Source organism: Orcinus orca, chromosome 21, assembly GCF_937001465.1.
Source record: "Orcinus orca chromosome 21, mOrcOrc1.1, whole genome shotgun sequence".
Classification (NCBI taxonomy): Eukaryota; Metazoa; Chordata; class Mammalia; order Artiodactyla; family Delphinidae; genus Orcinus; species Orcinus orca.
Genome location: NC_064579.1, coordinates 29,245,607 through 29,264,672, shown reverse-complemented (window position 1 = coordinate 29,264,672; position 19,066 = coordinate 29,245,607). Strand labels below are relative to the sequence as shown.

Here is a 19,066-nt window from a genome sequence, read left to right as displayed (position 1 = left end):
AAAAAGCCTCGAACTTTGTTTGTGGAGTCATTTGGCCTCATTCAAAAGATTTTTTCCATCCTTGTGAAACTCGTGTCCTGTAATGTTCTTGCCCTCTTTCTTGCCCTTTCATTTTCTTAGCCATAAAGTACAGATGATCCAGAATTATTATTCTGGTGGAAATGATTCCAGCCAGAAAGTGGAATTATCTCGTGGCGAATTTGGAAAGAACTAGCAGGGCACGCTGAGTCCTCAGCGCTCTGTTGTCTCCCTGTGGGCCTCCTTGCAGGGAGCAGTTTTGCATTTCATCCCCCCAGGGCCCGGGTGAAGTGGGTGGGGGAGACCAGCCTCAGCCAGTGCTGGCAGGACTGGGTTGGCAGCCAGCCTACTGCTGAGGTCACATAGCAGGACCATGTGATGAACAGACCTTGACTCACGCCACCCAAGTAGGTCTCTCTTAATAACAGAAATAATTTTTGGTCAGAGTCAGATGAGGAAAAAGGTTGCTATCCCCCTTTAGATAATCAAACACTACCTACTGCTATTTCATACCCTTATGATTTTTTTTTCACATTTTAAAATTTTATCTTTTTTAAGAAAGTCGTATTCTGTTTAAACATCTTTAAGGTGTGAGGTGCCTCTGTTATTTAGTTTAGTCTTGTAGTTCTTAAGAGGTTTGCACGTGCATCAAGAAGAAGTTCCCCAGGGATGAGTACGTGTAGAATTAGGACATTTATTTCCAGTCAAGGGAGAAAAGCAAGTTTAAGAGGAGTCTGTATAATTTATCCTTGGGTTCTGGAGTTCTGAGTCAAACAGGAGTCTGTGAAGTTCATCCATGTGTTCTAGAGTTCGAAGGGCTTACAGTTTGCTGTCATCAAGGAGATTTTGATTTGGGAACTGGCGTTGGATAGGGAAGAAGTACCCACCACCTTCTACAACATTTTTTTTGATCATTACATACACCAATGGTATCATCCGTGCTGGTGCATCCTCCATCTTTGCACACCCCTTGCAGAAGAATACATTGTTTTTGTCCTGGAATAAGGCCAGTACTTGCTGCACAGAAAGAGATTTAACAGCCTCGTTAATTCACCATCAAATTATTGGTAATGTACGTAAAGCAATAAATTTAGAGAAGAATGGCTTTGAGATAGAATACATGATATTACCTATATGAAAAAATCCCTTAGGCAAAAGAAGTGGCTTTTTGGAGGAGGGGTGCTAAGAGTGTGGGACTATACACACCTTAGAGGGGGCAGGCTGGTTTCTAGAAGCTTTTAGAGAGTTGTCCGTATCAAGGGCAGTACATGTTGAACCGTGTGGGGTGCTTTGTTGTCACCATGACTGGGGAGATGTCCTTGGCGTTGGTGGGTAAGGCTCAGGGTTGGTAGATTTCCCTCCTAGTGAGCTGTCCTGCTCCAAATGCCAGTAACACCTCCTCTGAGACAGACTACTTCAGCCGAAGTATCCACCCTCTACCGCCTCGCCCGTGCTAACCTCCTCATCCCCATTTACAGCATCCTTATCGTATGGCACCTGTCCTCATTTCATCTCCTCTTGTGGAAAGTCTAGCCATGCTCCAGATTTCACCTTGCCTAATCCCCCCATTTCAGGACTGTGCAGGAACCGGATTTTCTGTGTTCTTCAGTGCCCGGTATATGCAGATGCATGGAGAGATTTTCTCTCAGAGCTGAAAGGTGCTTTTCCTTAAACACACCCAGATGTTTTCCCGATGCACTGGGCTGCAGAAAAGCACGTAACTGAGGTGTGCCTCAGCACCGTTCCCTCGCACCCCAGCATCCCTCCTCTAGCGTTGCCAGCGCAGCCAAGGGTCCTTTTCCCTGTGGGTCATGGTGGCTGATACGTAACAGGACACTTCTGTTTGCGGCCAGCAACGGGGATTAGCTGGCTCCTGAACCGTCCTGTTAACTCACCTGTGTCCCGTTTTGTCTTTACTGTCCAATAATGTACTAACCCTGACTGGCTGGCTTCTTTGGTCCCTAACTTCTACCGCGTAACTGAGAGTTTGAGCACTTTGGGGTTCTGAATCTTTGTTTGGGGGGGCGGTATTTAAACCAGGCCCTCATTGTTATCTCACCGTCCCGTAGAAAAATACCCACAGCCATATACACCAATGCAGCCTCTTGTAACTGAATTTTCAGAACCTGTGCGAGTCTGTGTTCTCCGCCTGCTGCAGGATCTGACTCTCAGGCTAGCCGTCCGTGGGCTCGGAGCCTCGTGCGGCAAGAGAATGGCATGATGGGGAGTTGGTTAGCATCCTGTGGTGCTGCCTCTGCTCTGCCGGCTCTGGAGGCTGGAGCGTCTGTCTTTCAGGGAGAGCGCCGAGGGTCCCGCTGCTCTCAGGGACAGGGCTGAGGGTCTCACTGCTCTCGGGGAGAGAGCCGAGGGTGACCCCACCCCACGCCTGTCTACACAGAGTGCAGGCTCCGTACCCAGCAGTGCAGCAGTCCTCTTACCAGCTGTCGGTCTCTCCCCCGATAACCTCAGCCACGCACTTCGTGTAACATTTGGTGAGACTTTCAGGTTTTCTAACGAAGCTAAAATCAAGGGTTTTTAATATCGGGCAAGGCAGAGTGAGAGGCAGAGTATGTTTCAAGGACGCATCTGGGTATAAACATAGAGGCGTCCCACACGGTGCATCTCCACATGCCAAAGTAAGGTATCGTGACCTTTCCGTGTGGCTGCAATATATTCTCTTCCGAAAACACCTGGCCATTGAGAGTTTTTCCCTCCTGTGAAAGATTATAGGATCTTTGTTTAATCCATCCTCTTGGCATAACTGATTTGGGAGAAACCAAGGAGGACTGATCTGGAGGAAGGGGTCGGCATGACGCCTCCAAAGGGTTCTTGTCAGACTCGTGGGGAGCCCGACGCTGTTACCAGCCCCAGTAACCTCCTGCTCTTCACTTGTTCTTTCTTTCTTTCTTTCTTTCTTTTTTAACTGTGGTAAGAACACTAAACGTGAGATCTCCACTCTGACATTTCTAAGTACACAGCATGGTACCATTATCCAGAGGCACAAGTCTGCCCAGCAGATCTCGAGAATTCCTTCATCTTGTAGAAGTGAAACTTTAAGCCCATCAGACGACAACTCCCCATTTCTCCCCTCCCCCAGCCCCTGGAAACTGCTGTTGTGTTCCAGGTTTCTACGAGTTCGACTATTTTTAGATGCCTCAGGTAAGGGCAATCATGCAGTCTTTATCTCCTTGGACTGGCTTATTTCACTTAGCATCATGTCCTCCAGATTCACCTTCCAGATTAGTCTTGAAGTAGAGTTTGTTGTGCCTCCTTGTCTACCTGCCCCACATCTATCATCCTGGACCCTGGCGGGTTTTGCCTGTGAATTGTGAGTCCTTCATACCATCAGTGATGCACTTTCCTCACCACCTTTGCTGGTTTTGTCTTATACTTTGGTATCCTACTTTAATGGAGTACGAATCATGGTGCTAGAGGGTAGGAACTTCCTTTGGAATACTGAAGAAGGGACCTCATCCAAAGGACGACAGAGATTTCAGCCAGTGCATATTTTCAAGTCTAAACATGATCATGACTTAGAGAATCCACCTAGATAGATCAGACTTACTTACCTTTGGACCACAGAAATGATCAGATTGAAAGGTTAGGAATTTTGATTTCCTAATTTCTCATGATTGTTATTGATACCGTTTATCTGTTTCCACACAGTTGCTGGTGGTTTCTCAGGCTTCATTCTATGTGTGTACCTCAAAGAGTGATTGTCTCAAGATTAGAAAAGAAGGAAGCTCCTCTAAACTTGAAGCTCCTTCTGTGGCAGAACCAGGAAGAGAAACTCTGAAGAAAGAATAGTGGAGGTAGTGAAACAAAAGGAAAGACCTATCAGGCTCGTAGGCCGCCTAGAACCCGTAGATGTTCCTGCTTTAGGCATAAAGCGAGACCCACCCCTGGTGATGGAGATACTCGTGGTCACCACTCCCGGCGCAAAGCTGGTAGCCTTGCCCTCCCTGTTCCCGAAGTGTCCCTGCAGATTGAGCCTTGGTGCCATGCAGCTCTCACTGTGGCCTAATTCCATGAGATGCTTGGCACATTTTCTGGTATGAACTAGCGCTCTCCTGCCGCGGCCTTCTTGCAGTTCCTTAAACACACTGTGGTTTCTTCTGCATCAGGGGCATTGCACCGGCTTCTTCCTCTGCCAGGAGTGTTGAGGTCTCCTTGCAAGGGGTTCATCGATGAACACTTATCTTCCCGTTTTCAGCTCAAAAGGCACGCCTCAATGAACTTTTCCCGGATGTTGCAGATTGACGATGACCGCATGTTTCAGGCACTCAGAATACTCTGTTCCTTTTCATTGTACTTATTAAAATGTATAACTTATAGACGCATTTGTAATCATTTGCCTAATGTCTGTCTTGTCTACTGAGGGAAGACAGTCTTCCTTTCATTTCCCATTGTATCTTGGGTATCTCACGTAGCCCATGGAAAGTGGCAGATGCTCAGTACACAGTTCTTACCATTGAATGCAGTTAAGTATTCTTTGACCGCACGCACATTTTCTGTCTCTTACTGCTTCTAGAACTTCTTGGCTCCAGCCTATTTTTAACTATTTGGCCACCCACTCCTGGATGTACAATTGTATTTATGGGTGTCCAGTCTTGTTATTACCATAGGAACTTCTCTAAACCTCAGGCCTAAATTTCTTGGAGTCCTGTTTTCCTGTCAGTTATTTCTGGCCTTTGCTCTAGGACAACCTTTTTATTGAATTGTTTTCCACTCTGAGAATGAACCACTGCCATATCACTTTCTCACTATCATGGTGACTTTTGGCTTGATCTTTACTTCCAGAAGTATCCCTCCTTAACCTTGAAAAAAAAGGCCCATAACATGGTGCATGACTCTGGATGGAGACAGTCATTTATGTTGAGTTGAATTTAGCTTAGGTGGTGGAAAGCAAGCATGAGCAAAAAAAAAAAATTCACTCAACAACCATGCACACATAATTATCTTGAAGCAAGTGCTTTCAGCAGTCTGATTATCACCATTTTATGATTTTAAGAACAAAGATCAGGAAAATCTAAAGACTAGTGTAAGTCATCCCAATAATAATGCCAGAATGTTAAGCCGGTTCAACATGCCTACCACAGACACTGAAGAAAAAGGATTTAGAGGTAAGTGAAGTAACACGTTTCAAAGACATTGTAGCTTCCCAAAGAGGAAACTTGAAAATCTCCTTAGGTTCTTCAATGTCTAATTAGGGGACTTTGAGGTAAACAGCCTGACAGAAATTAGGGTTACCACTTTATGGGCATACCTACACCCTTAGATCGTTGGAAACAATGATGACCCAGATTAAAAATACTTGGTTCCAGCTGCAGTGTTGCCACTACCTATGTGACCTTAGTGAAATCATATTCTTTATGTGGACATGGATTCCCTTATCTGTAAAATTAAAGAATTAACCATTAAATTGCCTTCTAATTTTAAGTCATTAACATCATATAATTTTATATTAGCTGTCGCTACAAGTGTGTCTTCTTCTGACAGAATTGAGAGCCAGGTGAGAAGTACATGAACTCCTTTAAGAGGGGGCAGCTATACATCAGATAGATCCCAAGATATTCATAGATTAGGCAAAGATCAAACATTTCAACATACATAAATATCTTTGATTGTATTTGAAAGAATCTTATAGATGAATCAAGGAAGAGGGAGAGTTACCCAGACTTAATCTATGTTCAGTGAACACAGATGTTATTTTGAGGTATGTGAACATCCTGACATCAACAGTGGAGAAAACAGTCTTAGTTTTTACAAGGATCTGAATGAATCAGCCTGAAAATGGCCATGTTCCCTTTTCCCTGTAAGTCTACACTGTAATATTCCAACTTCTCCATCATGAGCACCAAGGGTGTAACTCAGGTTGTTAAAATGCTCCCTTCCTATTTTGCGTTCTGCTTAAAATTTTGCCATTGACGCGCCGTCCCAAATCCATGCTTTTTCCGAATTCCTCTGCTCCCTATTAATAACTTGATATAATTCTCTTTGTTGAGCTCTGTATTATGCGCCTAATTTCTACTATTCACAAATATTCCCTCACCAACAGACTGCATCACTTCCATTCACTAACCAAGTCTGACCCAATAGCCGCCATTTTCACTCCCCTTTTTGGAGGTGGGGGCCCTTGTAAAAGCTGCTCGATTTGTATGCTGAGCCTGATGTCACATGTCAGAGCTGCTCCACTTCCACATCGGTTTGAGCCCCCTTTTCTAGTCATGGAGCTTTTGGAACTCATTTTCTGTTGGTGGAAATCCTTGTCCCGCTTCACAGTTTTGGCCTCATCAGTTCTAAGGAAGATGATCATGTTGGACTTTCGCATCCCTAAGACTGTGCATTAGGGTCTGAGATGGCCACAGTATAATTACGCATCCGAGTAGGTCTCCGAAGAAATCTGTCTCTACAGTTATTCACCGTCTTACCTTTTGGTATTATAGTCAAAGAGAGGAGGAGAACAGAAAGCAGTAAATGGAGTCTCATGGTTGAATGCCCGGTAGAGAAGTGAATAATCAGGAATAGTGGGATTCAGGGCCTTTTATTTACTTCTGGAGACTGAGGTTCCTTTTAGTCAGTGAAGCTTAACAAGTAAGAAAATAAAACAGGTTCCGCTGGAATATTTCCAAGCCCTGAACTCCCTAATTTGGTGACAAATTAACCTAACTGCTGGAGACCAGATGGCTAATCCTTTACTTTTTCTATGGGCTCTCAAGTTTCTCAGAGGTCAGTATCTTTGGCCAGTCATCTTTTAAAGGGTCACTGAGTGTAATAGTCCTTGTCACCAAAGTCCTCTGAATTTCCAGGGAGCTCTTCCACAGCAAACTCTTTTCCACAAGACGGATAAAATAATTGCCTACGGACCGTTTCTGAAAAAAAAGAAGCTATATTTTGAAGGTATTCCTTTAAAAGAGAGGCCGGTATCACATATGTACTATGTTCTTAGTAGCATCTGAAAGGTAAATACACTTAGTTCACATTGAAAACTAAAATTTTCTCATTTGTTATTAACCCTTTGTATAACTGTCCCATATGACAAAATTGATGAGATCAGGAGAGTCAAATAAAGAGCACAGTATTTCCTCAATAGCTGTGTATTGTCTAAACACTATATGCCAAAAGCTTAAAGAGGGACTTCCCTGGCGGTCCAGTGGTTAAGACTCCGTGCTTCCAATGCAGAGGGTGTGGGTTCAATCCTTGGTCAGGAAAATAAGATCCCTAGTGCATGGCATGACCAAAAAAATTTAAAAAAAATAAATAAGAGAATAAATTTTGGGGGAAAAAACCAAAAGCTTAAAGAGATCCCTAACCTTTCCCCCTACCCTACCATATAGAAACAAAGTATAGAAAGCCTAAGTATATGCCTTTGGCCAATAACCAATTGACCTAAAACCAGTTTATCTAAAGTTAATTGACCTATGATCAATGGCTTAATGACACATTTATCTAAATTTACTTATTTTTTCATTTATAAACTTTTATATGTGATATCAGCTTTTTACAGAAAAATTTTATATACTTTTATGTCTTCTATTATGACTACTTTTGATCACTTACATGTTTATTAACTAATGAGTTTATTTTATCTATTTTGAAAACTTGAGATACAGTTGACATATAACATTGTGTAACTTTAAGGTGTACGACATGTTGATGTGATACATTTATGTATTGCGGTGTGATTGCCACCACAGTGTTAGCTGACACCTCTATTAGGTCACATAATTATCATTTCTTCTGTGTAGCGAGAACAATTAAGATGTAGTTTCCTATGACTTTGAGGTTTATCGTACAGTGTTGTTGACTATAATCACTATGTTGCCCATTAGATCTCCAGAACTTACTTACCTACTGGTTGTAAGTTTGTACCCTGAAACAGCATCTCCCCAATTCCCCCACTCCCAGCCCCTGGTAGCCACCATTCCACCCTCTGTTGTGATGAGTTTGGCTTTTTAGATTCCACATCAAAGTGAGATCACACACTATTTGTCTTTCTCTGTCAGACTCATCTTACTTAGCATAATGCCCTCCAGGTACTTCCATGCTGTTGCAAATGGCAGGATTTCATTTTTTTTCTCATGGGTGAATAATATTTCATTGTGTATATACACACACACACACACACGCACTTCTTCATCTGCTGATGGACACTTGGGTTGTTGTCATATCTTGGCTATTGTGAATAATGCTGGAAAGATCACGGGAATGCAGATAATTCTTCAAGATCCTGATTTCATTTCCTTTGTATATATGCCCCAAAGTGGGATTGCTGGATCATAGGGTAACGCTATTTTTACTTTTTTGAGGAACCTCCACGCTTTTCCATAGTGGCTGCACCATTTCACATCCCACCAACAGTGCACAAAGGTTCTCTTTTCTCCACATCCTCACCAGCACTTGTTATTTCTTGTCTTCTTGATGACAGCCATTGTAATAGGTGTGAAGTAATCTTTCACTGTGGTTTTGATCTGCATTTCCTGATGATTAGTGATGTTGAGACTCTTTTCATGTACCTGTTGGTCATTTGTATGTTTGGGAAAATCTCTGTTTAGTTCCTCTGTTCATTTTTTAAAAATTGGGTTATTTGGTTTTTGTTATTGAGTTGTATGAGTTCTTTATATATTTATAAATATTAACCCTTATCTGATATATCATTTGCAAATATTTTCTCCCATTGTGTAGATTGCCTTTTCATTTTTGTAGATTGTTTCTTTTGCTGTGCAGAGCTTTTTACTTTGATGTAGTCCTGCTTGTTAATTTTTGCTTTTGTTGATTGTGTTTTTGGTGTCATATCCAAAAAGTCGTTGCCAAGAAAATGTCAAGGAGATTTTTCCCTGTTTTCTTTTAGGAGTTTTATGGTATAAGGCCTTATGTTTAAGTCTTTAATTCATTTCAAGTTAATTTTTTGTGAGTGGTGTAAGGTAGGGGCACAATTTCAGTGTTCTGCATGTGATTATCCAGTTTTCCCAATACCACTTGCTGGAGAGACTGTCATTTCCTTACTGAGTATTCTTGGCTCCCTCGTCAAGCATTAGTTGACTGTATATGCAGAGATTTATTTTTGGACTCTCTATTCTCTTCCTTTGGTCTCTGCATCCGTTTCTATGCCAAAAGCATTTTATTATTTTAATTTTTGATGCTATTTTAAGTAGAATTTCTTTTTATATTTTCTTTTCAGATAATTATTTGTTAGTGTATAGAAACACTACTGATTTTCACATGTTGATTTTGTATCCTGCAACTTTACTGAATTCATTGACTAGGTCTTACAGTTTTTTGGTGGACTCTTTAGGATTTCCTATATATAAAATGTCATCTGAAAATAGAGACAATTTTACTTGTTGGTTTCCAATTCTAAAAGCTTTTAATTTCTTTTTCTTGCTTGATTTCTCTGGCTAGGAATTCCAGTACCGTGTTGAATAAGAGTGGTGAGAGTGGGCACCCTTGTCTTGTGCCTGATCTTAGAGTGAAAACTTGTAACCTTTCACCATTGAGTATGATTTTGGCTGTGGTTTTGTCATATATGGCCTTTATTATATTGAAATACTTTCCATCTATACCTAAGGTGTTACAAGATTTTATCATGAATGAATGTTAAATTTTGTCAAATGCTTTTTCTGTATCTATTTAGATGATTGCATGATTTTTATCTTTCATTCTATTAACTTGATGTATCACGTTTATTGATTTGCATGTTATTAACCATCTTTGCATCCCAATGATAAATCCCATGTGATCATGGTGAATGATTCTTTTAATGTGCTGCTGAATTCAATTTAGTACTAGTATTTTATTGAGATTTTTGTATCTTTAGGTAGATTTGTCTGTAGTTTTCTTCTAGTGTCCTTTTCTGGCTTTGGTATGAGGATAATGCTGACCTCATAAAATGAGTTTGGGAGTGTTTTCACCTCTTCAGTTTTGGGGAAGAGTTTGAAAAGGACTGGCATTAATTCTTCCTTAAATGTTTGGTAAAATTCACCAGTGAAGCCATCTGGTTTTTGATTACTGAATTAATATCCCTTCTAGTAATTGGTCTGTTAAGATTTTCTATTTCTTCTTCATTCAGTCTTGGTAGGTTGTATATTTCTAAGAATTTATCCATTTCTTCTAGGTCTAGTTTCTTGGCATAGAGTTATCATAGTAGCCTCTTATGATCCTTTGGATTTTGGTGGTCTCAGTTGTAATGTTTACTTTTTCATTCATAATTCTGTTGATATGGATCCTCTCTCTTTTTTCCCCTTGTTTAGCCTAGCTAAAGGTTTGTCAGTTTTGTTTATCTTTTCAAAGAACCAACTCTTAGTTTTGTTAATCATTTCTATTATGTTCCTGTTCTCTATTTCATTTATTTCTGCCTTAGTCTTTATTATTTCCTTCCTTCTGCTAACTTTGGTCTTGGTTTATTCTTCTTCTCCTAGTTCCTTGAAGCATGGAGTTAGGTTGTTTATTCGAGTTTTTTCTTGTTTCTTAATACAGGCATTTACTGCTATGAACTTCCCTCTTAGAACAGCTTTTGCCGCATCCAATAAGTTTTGGTATATTGTGTTTCCATTTTTTTCTCTCAAGATATATGTATAATTTCCCCTTTACTTTCTTCTTTGATACATTGGTGGTTCAGGAGAGTATTGTTTAATTTTCATGTATTCATGAATTTTCCAGTTTTCCTCCTGTTACTGATTTCTACTTTTTTTTCTACTTTTTCTACTGATTTCTACCACTGTGGTCAGAGAATATACGTAGGACTTCCATCTTCTTGAATTTGCCAAGACTTGTTGTGTGGCCTAACATATTATCTAGTTGAGAAAATGCTACATGTGCACCTATCTATCCATTGTTGAGAGTGGGGTAAATATATCATTTCATCCTCTCCTGGTCTGAAAAGTTTCTGTTAAGAATTCTGCCCTTCTGTTGAGGGCCTCCTGGGAAGTGGCCATGATGCTTGGGAAGCTAGATGTCCACATCAGGCTCTCTTTTTCCCACTGGAGAATCACAGGTCCATGGGGGCTTTCTTGGTCTGGTTCTGTGCCAGCCTCGGGGAGGGGTGATGAGGTTAGAGTGTAGCAATCCATTTACCTTCTAATACCATCCTTCTCAGTGTTCGCGGTCCAAAGACTTTCTTCAGACTCACCCCCTGTTCTGGGATTTTCACAGTGTTGTCTAATCTGTGGATATTTGCTAGTTTGTCTTCTTGTGAGGGAGACTGAAGTCAGGAACGACTTATATAATCATCTCAATAACCAAAAATAGGATACTGATGTCAGAAGGCAGGACCTACTGTCTAATGGAAAAATTACTTTCAGAGACCATAGGCTGCCCCTCCAGTCGCTTTGCATCCCAGAGTACAAAGGTCTGGGGGTTAGAATGATTTCAGAAGAGGGGCCACCTGCTGCCTGGTGCCACCTCACATTATGGACTCTCTCCCTGCAGCTGTGGTCCTCAGCAGCCCCAGGTACAGCTCCAGAAGTCCTTGATGTGGTGTGTGCTGTGCACAGCAAAGCTGTGGGTGCATGGCTGCCTCTGCCTAGATTTCAGAAGATGCTCTAGAGAGCTGTGGGTCCCAGGCAGAGAACTACTGCTGAGGCGTGATCACCACTGACAGCCCCCCTTTAGGGCAAAGCCTAGTGGAGCCATATGCGCATGGTTCCCCCAAACTCCAGGCATGCAGTTATAGCTCAGGAGAGCGGCCCGTGTACCCCTCAATGCAGGGAGCTGTGGGGGCGGGGCTGCTTGGAGCCTCGGAGGCCCCAGCCCTGCCCAGGAGTGTCTGGAGAATGGGACCTACGCCTGGATCTCTTGACTGGACTCCAGACTCTCATAAAGGTCTTTCCATCCGTGTATAGTTGTTAAATTAGCCTTTGTGTGAGAAGAGGGGGTCTGGGACCTGCTGTTGTGCAGGTTTGCTTCCTGGAATATTTATGACGATCCTCTCTATTCAGATATTCCTATTCTAGTGTTTAAAGTCTGAACAAAAGAATTGGAAGCGTGAAACACACACACACACACACACACACACACACAGTGTCTCCCACAGAAGTTAGCCAACATGTTGAATTATTAAAGCAAGTGTGGCATGTCCAGCCGTCAAAAGGATTTAGACAGGATGCTAAGGACTGATGTAAATTAAGTATAAGAAGGATATTTTTATTAAAAAGGATGAAAAAATGCCAGAGACAAGACTTTATTACTGTACATGACTAACTAAAAGGTATTTGTAGGGAGACAGACACAAGTCAGGAGATTATTCTATATTTGGCAAGAGAAAAAAGAGAAAAACTATGACGAATACATCAGTGTTTCCAGAGTCTTTTGGAACACACCATGAGGTTGCTTCTTCTAGGGACTAGAGAGTCTGCTCCTCCTGTTTTGATAGCACTTGTAATGTAGTCGAAGCCTGCTGTTCTTTCAAGGTTTTGAAATCTTTCCTACGTACCTGTAAGGGTTTTGCTATTCTCTTATAATCCCCCATCCGCACCCCAGAACTGTGATTGCATCTCATTAGGATAACAGTCTTTCAGGTATTTTTTCCTTAGTTATTTAAGATATCATGTTTCCATGATAAATCAGGAAAACAAGCGGACTTGCCAGCAAATTCCGAATTCTAGATAACAGGTGCCATGGTGTTTTAAATGAGCTAAAGCCAGATTGAGGACCTCTTCTGAGCTCTGAGACTCACGAGCGCTCACAGGCAGCTAGTCTAAGCTGAGGCGCCCAATTCTGCGGAGTCCAGGTATAGATCAGTAATATAGGGGTGAGATTGACTTGGTAGAGAGTCCCGGTTTCCCACCTGTATCCAAAAAGGACATAGTCTTTGTAAACTAAACGCAACTCAGGTGAGGTGCTTATATCCATATTCTCGCCAGATGGTGGAGATGAGGTAGGGAGGGAGAAATGAAAGCAAACCATCAAGCTGTCTCACCACTTACACACTTAGTTCCTTACCTACAGTATACCTCTGCTGTTTTAAGGTCAATTTTGCCCTAAATCGAGTAAAGATTATACCAAATTATTATGGGAAATGTCCATACTCTGAGAATCAAAAAAAAAAAAAAAACATAAAGACTTCATAAATACTGCATTATAGGAAGAGAGAAAGGGAGTCTTCACTACCAAAGCACATTTCATTAATCATCGAGGTTTTATATATGACTGAAAAGTAAGACTCCTTCTAAGAACTGCTTTGAGGTATATAGTTTACTCAAGTCCTAAGGACATTCAGGAAAGGAAAGTGAGACCTTATGACACTAGGGAGGAAGATGAAGTTGTAGCGGAAGTTGTGAAGCATCAAAAATCGATTTAAAAGGGGTATTGACTTCCATATACCCCTGGAAGAGGTTGCTATGTTTTTTACAGTAAAATGTTTAGGTTCTATAAAAGGGAATTATTTGTGTTGAGGAGTAAAATATTGAGAATCTCTAAATGATCACAATGTTTCCTCATAGCGGTAGAATATCAAAATCTTTTTTGTTGTTGTTGTTAATTGAGGTTTTATTTGTTAGGGTACTTACTTCTGCTGGTCTTCAACCTTTCATTCTCCTTGTTTTCATCTCTTTCCAGTTACCTGCCATGCAGTTACAATCCTTACATATCATCCCAGATTATTTCCTCTTGCCTGATTCCAATTTTCTCCCCTTTCCCTGTTTACATCTCCTCCCCTCCCTGATATTTTCTAGATTTCTTCTACATTTGACCTTTGCATTTCCTTTGTACTCTCTGTGCGTCTATTTAATTATGTTGCATATAACTATATTTTCATCTTTGCAACTTGGTTAATCTTTTGATCTTTCTGTGACAAATTTTTTAAAAATTTGTCAAATAAATGGGCTTTCTTACCTCTAAAGAGATTGTTTGGATCTGAAAATGAGTCACAAAGAAGTAGTGTCTGGGTAGATTTTAAATCAATATATATTTATTTATTTTTCTTGACAAGGGATAATAGAAGTTGATAATAAAGCTAGCAGTGTTTAATATGTATGTTTTAAATTTTTAGGTACAAAGACGTTTCCTTTTGCTGTTTTTCCAAGTTTCATTTCAATTTATACTTAATGGGTGGTTGATAATCTGAATAGATAATGGACGTTGGAATTGGCAGAAGAATCCACCACTGGCGACAGCATTTCCACCGTCTTCGGTAGGCACCAATTATATCCTGTTATCTTGCAGGTGTCTCTTTTGCAAAGGCCAGAGAGATTGAAACAGTGGTTTTCAGCAGAAGCCAAACCACTTCTTACTGCAGAAGAAGAGTCAGTGAGATCATTAGTCCATGAATGGAATATAAACCTGTAAACTTAAGCATGAGAGTAGAAGAGTTCTAGGAAGAGCATTTCTACATGGGGAAAAGAAGCTGGACAAAGGGTCCATTCAGTTGCTTCGTCACATTCACTGACTTCTTTTTACCCAACAGCCAAAATATTAACAAACCCCTCCCTCCTTTTCTTATATGTTTTTGGCATTTTGTTAATTTAGTCTTCAAACATAACTTTGGTAAATGTCAAAGTGAAACAACGAGGGGATGGACAAAATATATGTTCTAAATACACCAGTGTCTATTATTTTAATCCTTTATATGGATCTTCAACCAATATTTGCCAGATGTCTTCTATTCACCAGGCATTTTTCTTTGTACTAGCAATAGAACAGCAGAAATGGCAGAAATATTTTCACAGCACTTATATTCAGTGAGGAAAATCTGACCATACAAAAATAGAATGATAAGGTAATTTCAGAAAGTGATAAGTGGTCAGAACACAATAATACAATAATGGGCCAGATATAGTCTGGAGGGTGGAGTTGATAAAATGGACCGAGAAAGGCTTTCTGAGGATACAGCATTTGAGCTGAGATGTGAATGCTGAAAATGAGATAGACAAGCAGATACCCACGTGAGGGTATGATAGGCATGTAGAATAGCAGGAGCAAGGTCCCCTGCTTAGTTTACTTGAAGAACAGAAAGACCTGTGTGGATGGAGCATATTGGGAAAAAAATAAGTTTGATGAGAAATGAGGTGACTTTGGTTAAACAGGATCAAGGTCACTTTGCACTTGTAGGTCACAGGAAGCTTGCAGATCCATACAGCTATCATTGTAGCTGCCTTCCGTCAGCTTCTATGTGCTCGTTCTTTTCTTAAAATGTTTAGCATTTCCGGACTTCCCTGGTGGTCCAGTGGTAAAGAATACGCCTTCCAATGCAGGGGACGCGGGTTCGATCCCTGGTCAGAGAACGAAGATCCCACATGCCGTGGGGCAACTGAGCCCATGCGCCACAACTACAGAGCCCACGCGCCCTGGATCCTGCGTGCCACAACTAGAGAAGAGAAAACCTGCACGCGACAACGAGAGAGAAGCCCACGTGCCTCAACAAAAGATCCCGCCTGCCTCAACGAAGATCCTGCCTGCCACAACTAAGACCCGATGCAGCCAAAAATAAATAAATAAATAAATAATAAATCTTAAAAAAAAAGAGAAAAGTTTAACATTTCACCTCCTCTTTCCTTTAGATAAGGGGTAGGGGAGGATTTCAGGAAAAAAGAGCCTGTGGGTACTCAGTCGTGGTACAGGTTTATTCTAAACAAATAGAAAACCTCTCAATCTCTTCATGCTTCAATGAGCTCAGAAAGAAGAAGTTCTTTTTTCTTTCCAAATGTAGATGTGATCTACCTAACTCAAAGGATGGAGAAGTTTTCATCATGGAGTATATCAATTAGAGGAAAAGTAAGTTTGTGGACATTCTAAATAATCCTTTCAATTGTATCTAAAAAGTAAAGGGTATTAGAAAGCTGAAAATTGGTCATTGTGTCCAGACCATTTTATCCTCCAGATGACTTGTATGGTAGAAAAGCTAATTTAATAAATAACTCTCTAGTGGTAGAGCTGATGCCACAGTCCTCAACATAAACTGGCCTTCCAGTAGAAAATCCGTCTAAAACAAGAGTTAGGAAACAGACAGTTAATAGCTTCACTTTGGACTCATCTGTGTGTTGAGAATTTGCATAGTGTCAAGGTTTTACCACTCAAGAAATAACTCAAGGTCCATTTAATAATTATGGGGTCTATTAAATAAGATAGTTTTTGGTGTTATCACATTAGTTTTATTTATATTTGCCTATCGAGGCCATTCCTAGCTAAGAATAAGAAGTCAATATTTTTAGATTAAAATTTGGTGATGATGTTCCTGTTCACTGTGACAGAATGACGTAGACAATATACCCACTTAATCAAGTAACTTAAATGTGTATCTGAAGGGGAGAAAGGAAAAGAAAATCAACATTGACACCTGAGAAACATCATTTTTTAACTAGGAAGAGGACGGTATTGCCTTAACCAAGTTAAAGTTTGTCTGAACACAAAAATCCATGTAGTGTCTCGTAGTAAAATATCAACCTCGATCTCACGAAGGTCAGAAAGAAAAGAAGAACGTCCACGGTCGGCACTACATGAACATAGCTCTGACATGTTTGAACCACGCCAAAAGTCATAAGGAGGAAAGTCAGTGAGGGCTTGAGCCTGCTGTGTTTCCTCTCCTTCTGTAACTCCCCAGATGTCATTGGAATGGTGTAAGTAGCATTTTGAGAGAATCTATAGGGGTGCCAGAAACTACCGGGTACCATCAATGCATCAGAAACTGAGAAATAACTGAAAGATGCAAACCAAACATGATCAGGTTGAAAGAAAGATTTAAACTTTGCCAAGATTACAGGTTCAATGCTCTCAAATGACTGCTGTTATAGAAAAAATAGACCCTAGAGAATATCTTTGAAATTTTTCTGTTCTTGAAAATCGTAGGGCAATTTCCTGAAATACTCCCTTCTTCAAGGAGAAAAGTCTGTGAACTGAAGCTTGAGCAGTAGGCCCTCTGTATTGGTCAGCTTGGTGGGTGCAGGGCTTTCCGGAAGGTCAGTGCTATCATCACCCGTCCTAACGGGGGACTGACTCGGGTTTGCCACATTGCCAGCTGGTTAAGACTGGAACCCAGGAACTGAGACAAAGAGGGAAGAGGTTTCAGAGCAGTAGCTTTGGTTGGTAGCAGAGACACATTGTCAAATGAGACTGTAAGAAAATGGCAGGCTGAGTATAAGCAATGAATTCATTATGAAAGAAGATCAGGAAGGCCAGACGCCGTTGAGTACAAGTTAATGGAATAAATAACATACTTGGATCCTCAGGGACTATTGGAGTCGCCCATGTGAGCAAAGAATTATGTTCCTGCCCTGACAAAGAGAGCAAGCTGGGTAATTTGTAGATCACAGTTTTTAAGAGCCCCTCAGAGATCTGGGTTCTCAAAGAAAGCTAGTTAACTAAAATCCAAAGTCATAAGGTCCTACTAAAATGGAGGGGGCGTGACATCACAAAGGGGACGGTGTATGTCTTTCGGGCACCTCTCAAAGGTCTTATCTTTATTCTTAGAACATGCTAGCTTCCGTTTCCAGACTACCTTCAACTTCTTCTGAAGTTTCACAGACTCTTCTCTCTAAAGGATTCTGGAAAATGACAAAACGAGTCACAGCTCATATTGTCCTCACGTGAAATAACACAAATGGAAAAAAAGAGCCATTTGCACTCTTGCTTGCTACAAATACTTAGCATATATACACTTGACCAGACACTGTGTCACTGGATTGGAGATGGAAGCATTGCCTGCTAGTGTGAACCACGTTTTCTTCCAGATAAGGATTCATTTTCTCGCCAATAAACTTGACCTTCAAAATAATGATTTGGGGTCACTCCAGCATACTATCACACATAGGGGACTGATGATTGTAGGCAGTGAAAATGGTAAATGCAGTAAAGTTTCCATGGAGGTGTATTTACACACACACACACACACACACACACACACACACACACACACACATATATGTATATCTCCCATTTCCTTCACTCCTCAGCTCTTGGTCACCATGATTCTACTCAATATTTCTATTGAGTTTAACTGTTTTAGAGTCCACATGTAAGTGAAATCATGCAGTATTTATCTTTCTCATTTCACTTAGCATAATGTCTCCATGTTCATCCACCTTGTTGCAAATATATATGTATATCAAATCATCATGTTGTACACCCTAAATACATACAAAGTTTATTTGACAATAAGGCTGGAAAAAACTTGTTTAAAAAAAACGCAAAAAACCTTATGACCTGATTTTAGTCACAACATTACGATGTTGAAAGGGGACCTCATTTTGTTCCTGTCCAAATCTCAGAAACAAAGAAACACAAAACCAAACATTCTCATCACTGTGTTTCCTTTCTTGGTGAATGCCCTTTTACTTTATTCAGGAACCCAGTGCACCCATTTATTCATTAAATATAGTCAGTTATAGCTCTTCCATATTCCTTTCACTTGTCACCTTCTCTTAACCCAGAGTTTGCCGTCCAGTTGTTCTGTCTCAGCTCAGTCCCAGTGATCATTCCCTTCCAGGCCGCCCCTTCCTGTCTGTCTTCTTCGTTGCCCAAAGACAGGTGTCTAAACTCAGATGAGTTTGTCCATTCCATTATGAGGACAAGCCAGTGCATACAGCCCCTCCTACCTTAGCATGTGCCGTCAGGGCACTCATGGGCGCCTCTGATTCTCCTCACCAGACTGCGGGCGTGATCGCTTCAGCTAACATCACTGTGCTATAATCCACCACCATCAGTATACCGTGGTCATCACATCTCGGCATCTTTCCTCATGTTATTTCATTTGTCTGAATTCCCCTCCACTCTCGTCTCTAGTCCTCAGATTCACCTCACAAATCATTTTTCATTTATAAATATATACAATCATGATTTCTTTTGTAAAGTTGGTGTTGTTGTGGGTTTTTTGTTTATACTTTGACTAATTTCACAAAAAGAATTAGTCCTCTTTCTCTGTAACCCCGTGTTTCCAAATAGTCATGCTTTAACTTTTCACTTATTTTGGTATAATCATTTTTCCTATGTTTGTCTCTTCCCATAAAACTTTAAGATCCTTGTGAGTAGTTATGTGGCTTACGTGTGTTTTAGACCTGAAACTCAGAAAAGTGACTGGAAGATAGTATATTCAGATATAAGATGACTGACAAATAACTTT

General features: G+C 40.7%; 2 protein-coding genes across 2 annotated transcripts; both read right to left on the bottom strand.

Moving 5' to 3' along the window:
* Positions 1 to 722: 722 nt before the first annotated feature.
* LOC117197030 (beta-defensin 130B-like) lies at positions 723 to 6,508 on the bottom strand. The gene is made up of 2 exons (XM_033407829.2): positions 6,450 to 6,508; positions 723 to 1,035 (listed from the first exon to the last, which is right to left on the bottom strand). The coding sequence occupies exons 1-2, from the start codon at positions 6,505 to 6,507 to the stop codon at positions 854 to 856; spliced, it is 240 nt and encodes a 79-aa protein (XP_033263720.1). The 5' UTR covers position 6,508; the 3' UTR covers positions 723 to 853.
* A 7,533-nt stretch (positions 6,509 to 14,041) lies between these two features.
* LOC117197028 (beta-defensin 109-like) lies at positions 14,042 to 18,677 on the bottom strand. Its single transcript, XM_033407827.1, is given in 3 exon segments — positions 14,042 to 14,168; positions 14,170 to 14,295; positions 18,592 to 18,677. Coding segments are annotated over 3 exon segments (339 nt in total).
* Positions 18,678 to 19,066: the final 389 nt, after the last annotated feature.

What these genes read in the sequence shown, in the direction of transcription:
- LOC117197030 (XM_033407829.2), bottom strand. Translation starts at nt 6,507, where the DNA reads ATGAGACTCCATTTACTGCTTTCTGTTCTCCTCCTCTCTTTGACTATA. An exon ending in TTTGACTATAATACCAAAAG is followed by an intron (nt 1,036 to 6,449) that starts GTAAGACGGTGA and finishes CTTTCTGTGCAG; the next exon opens with CAAGTACTGGCCTTATTCCA.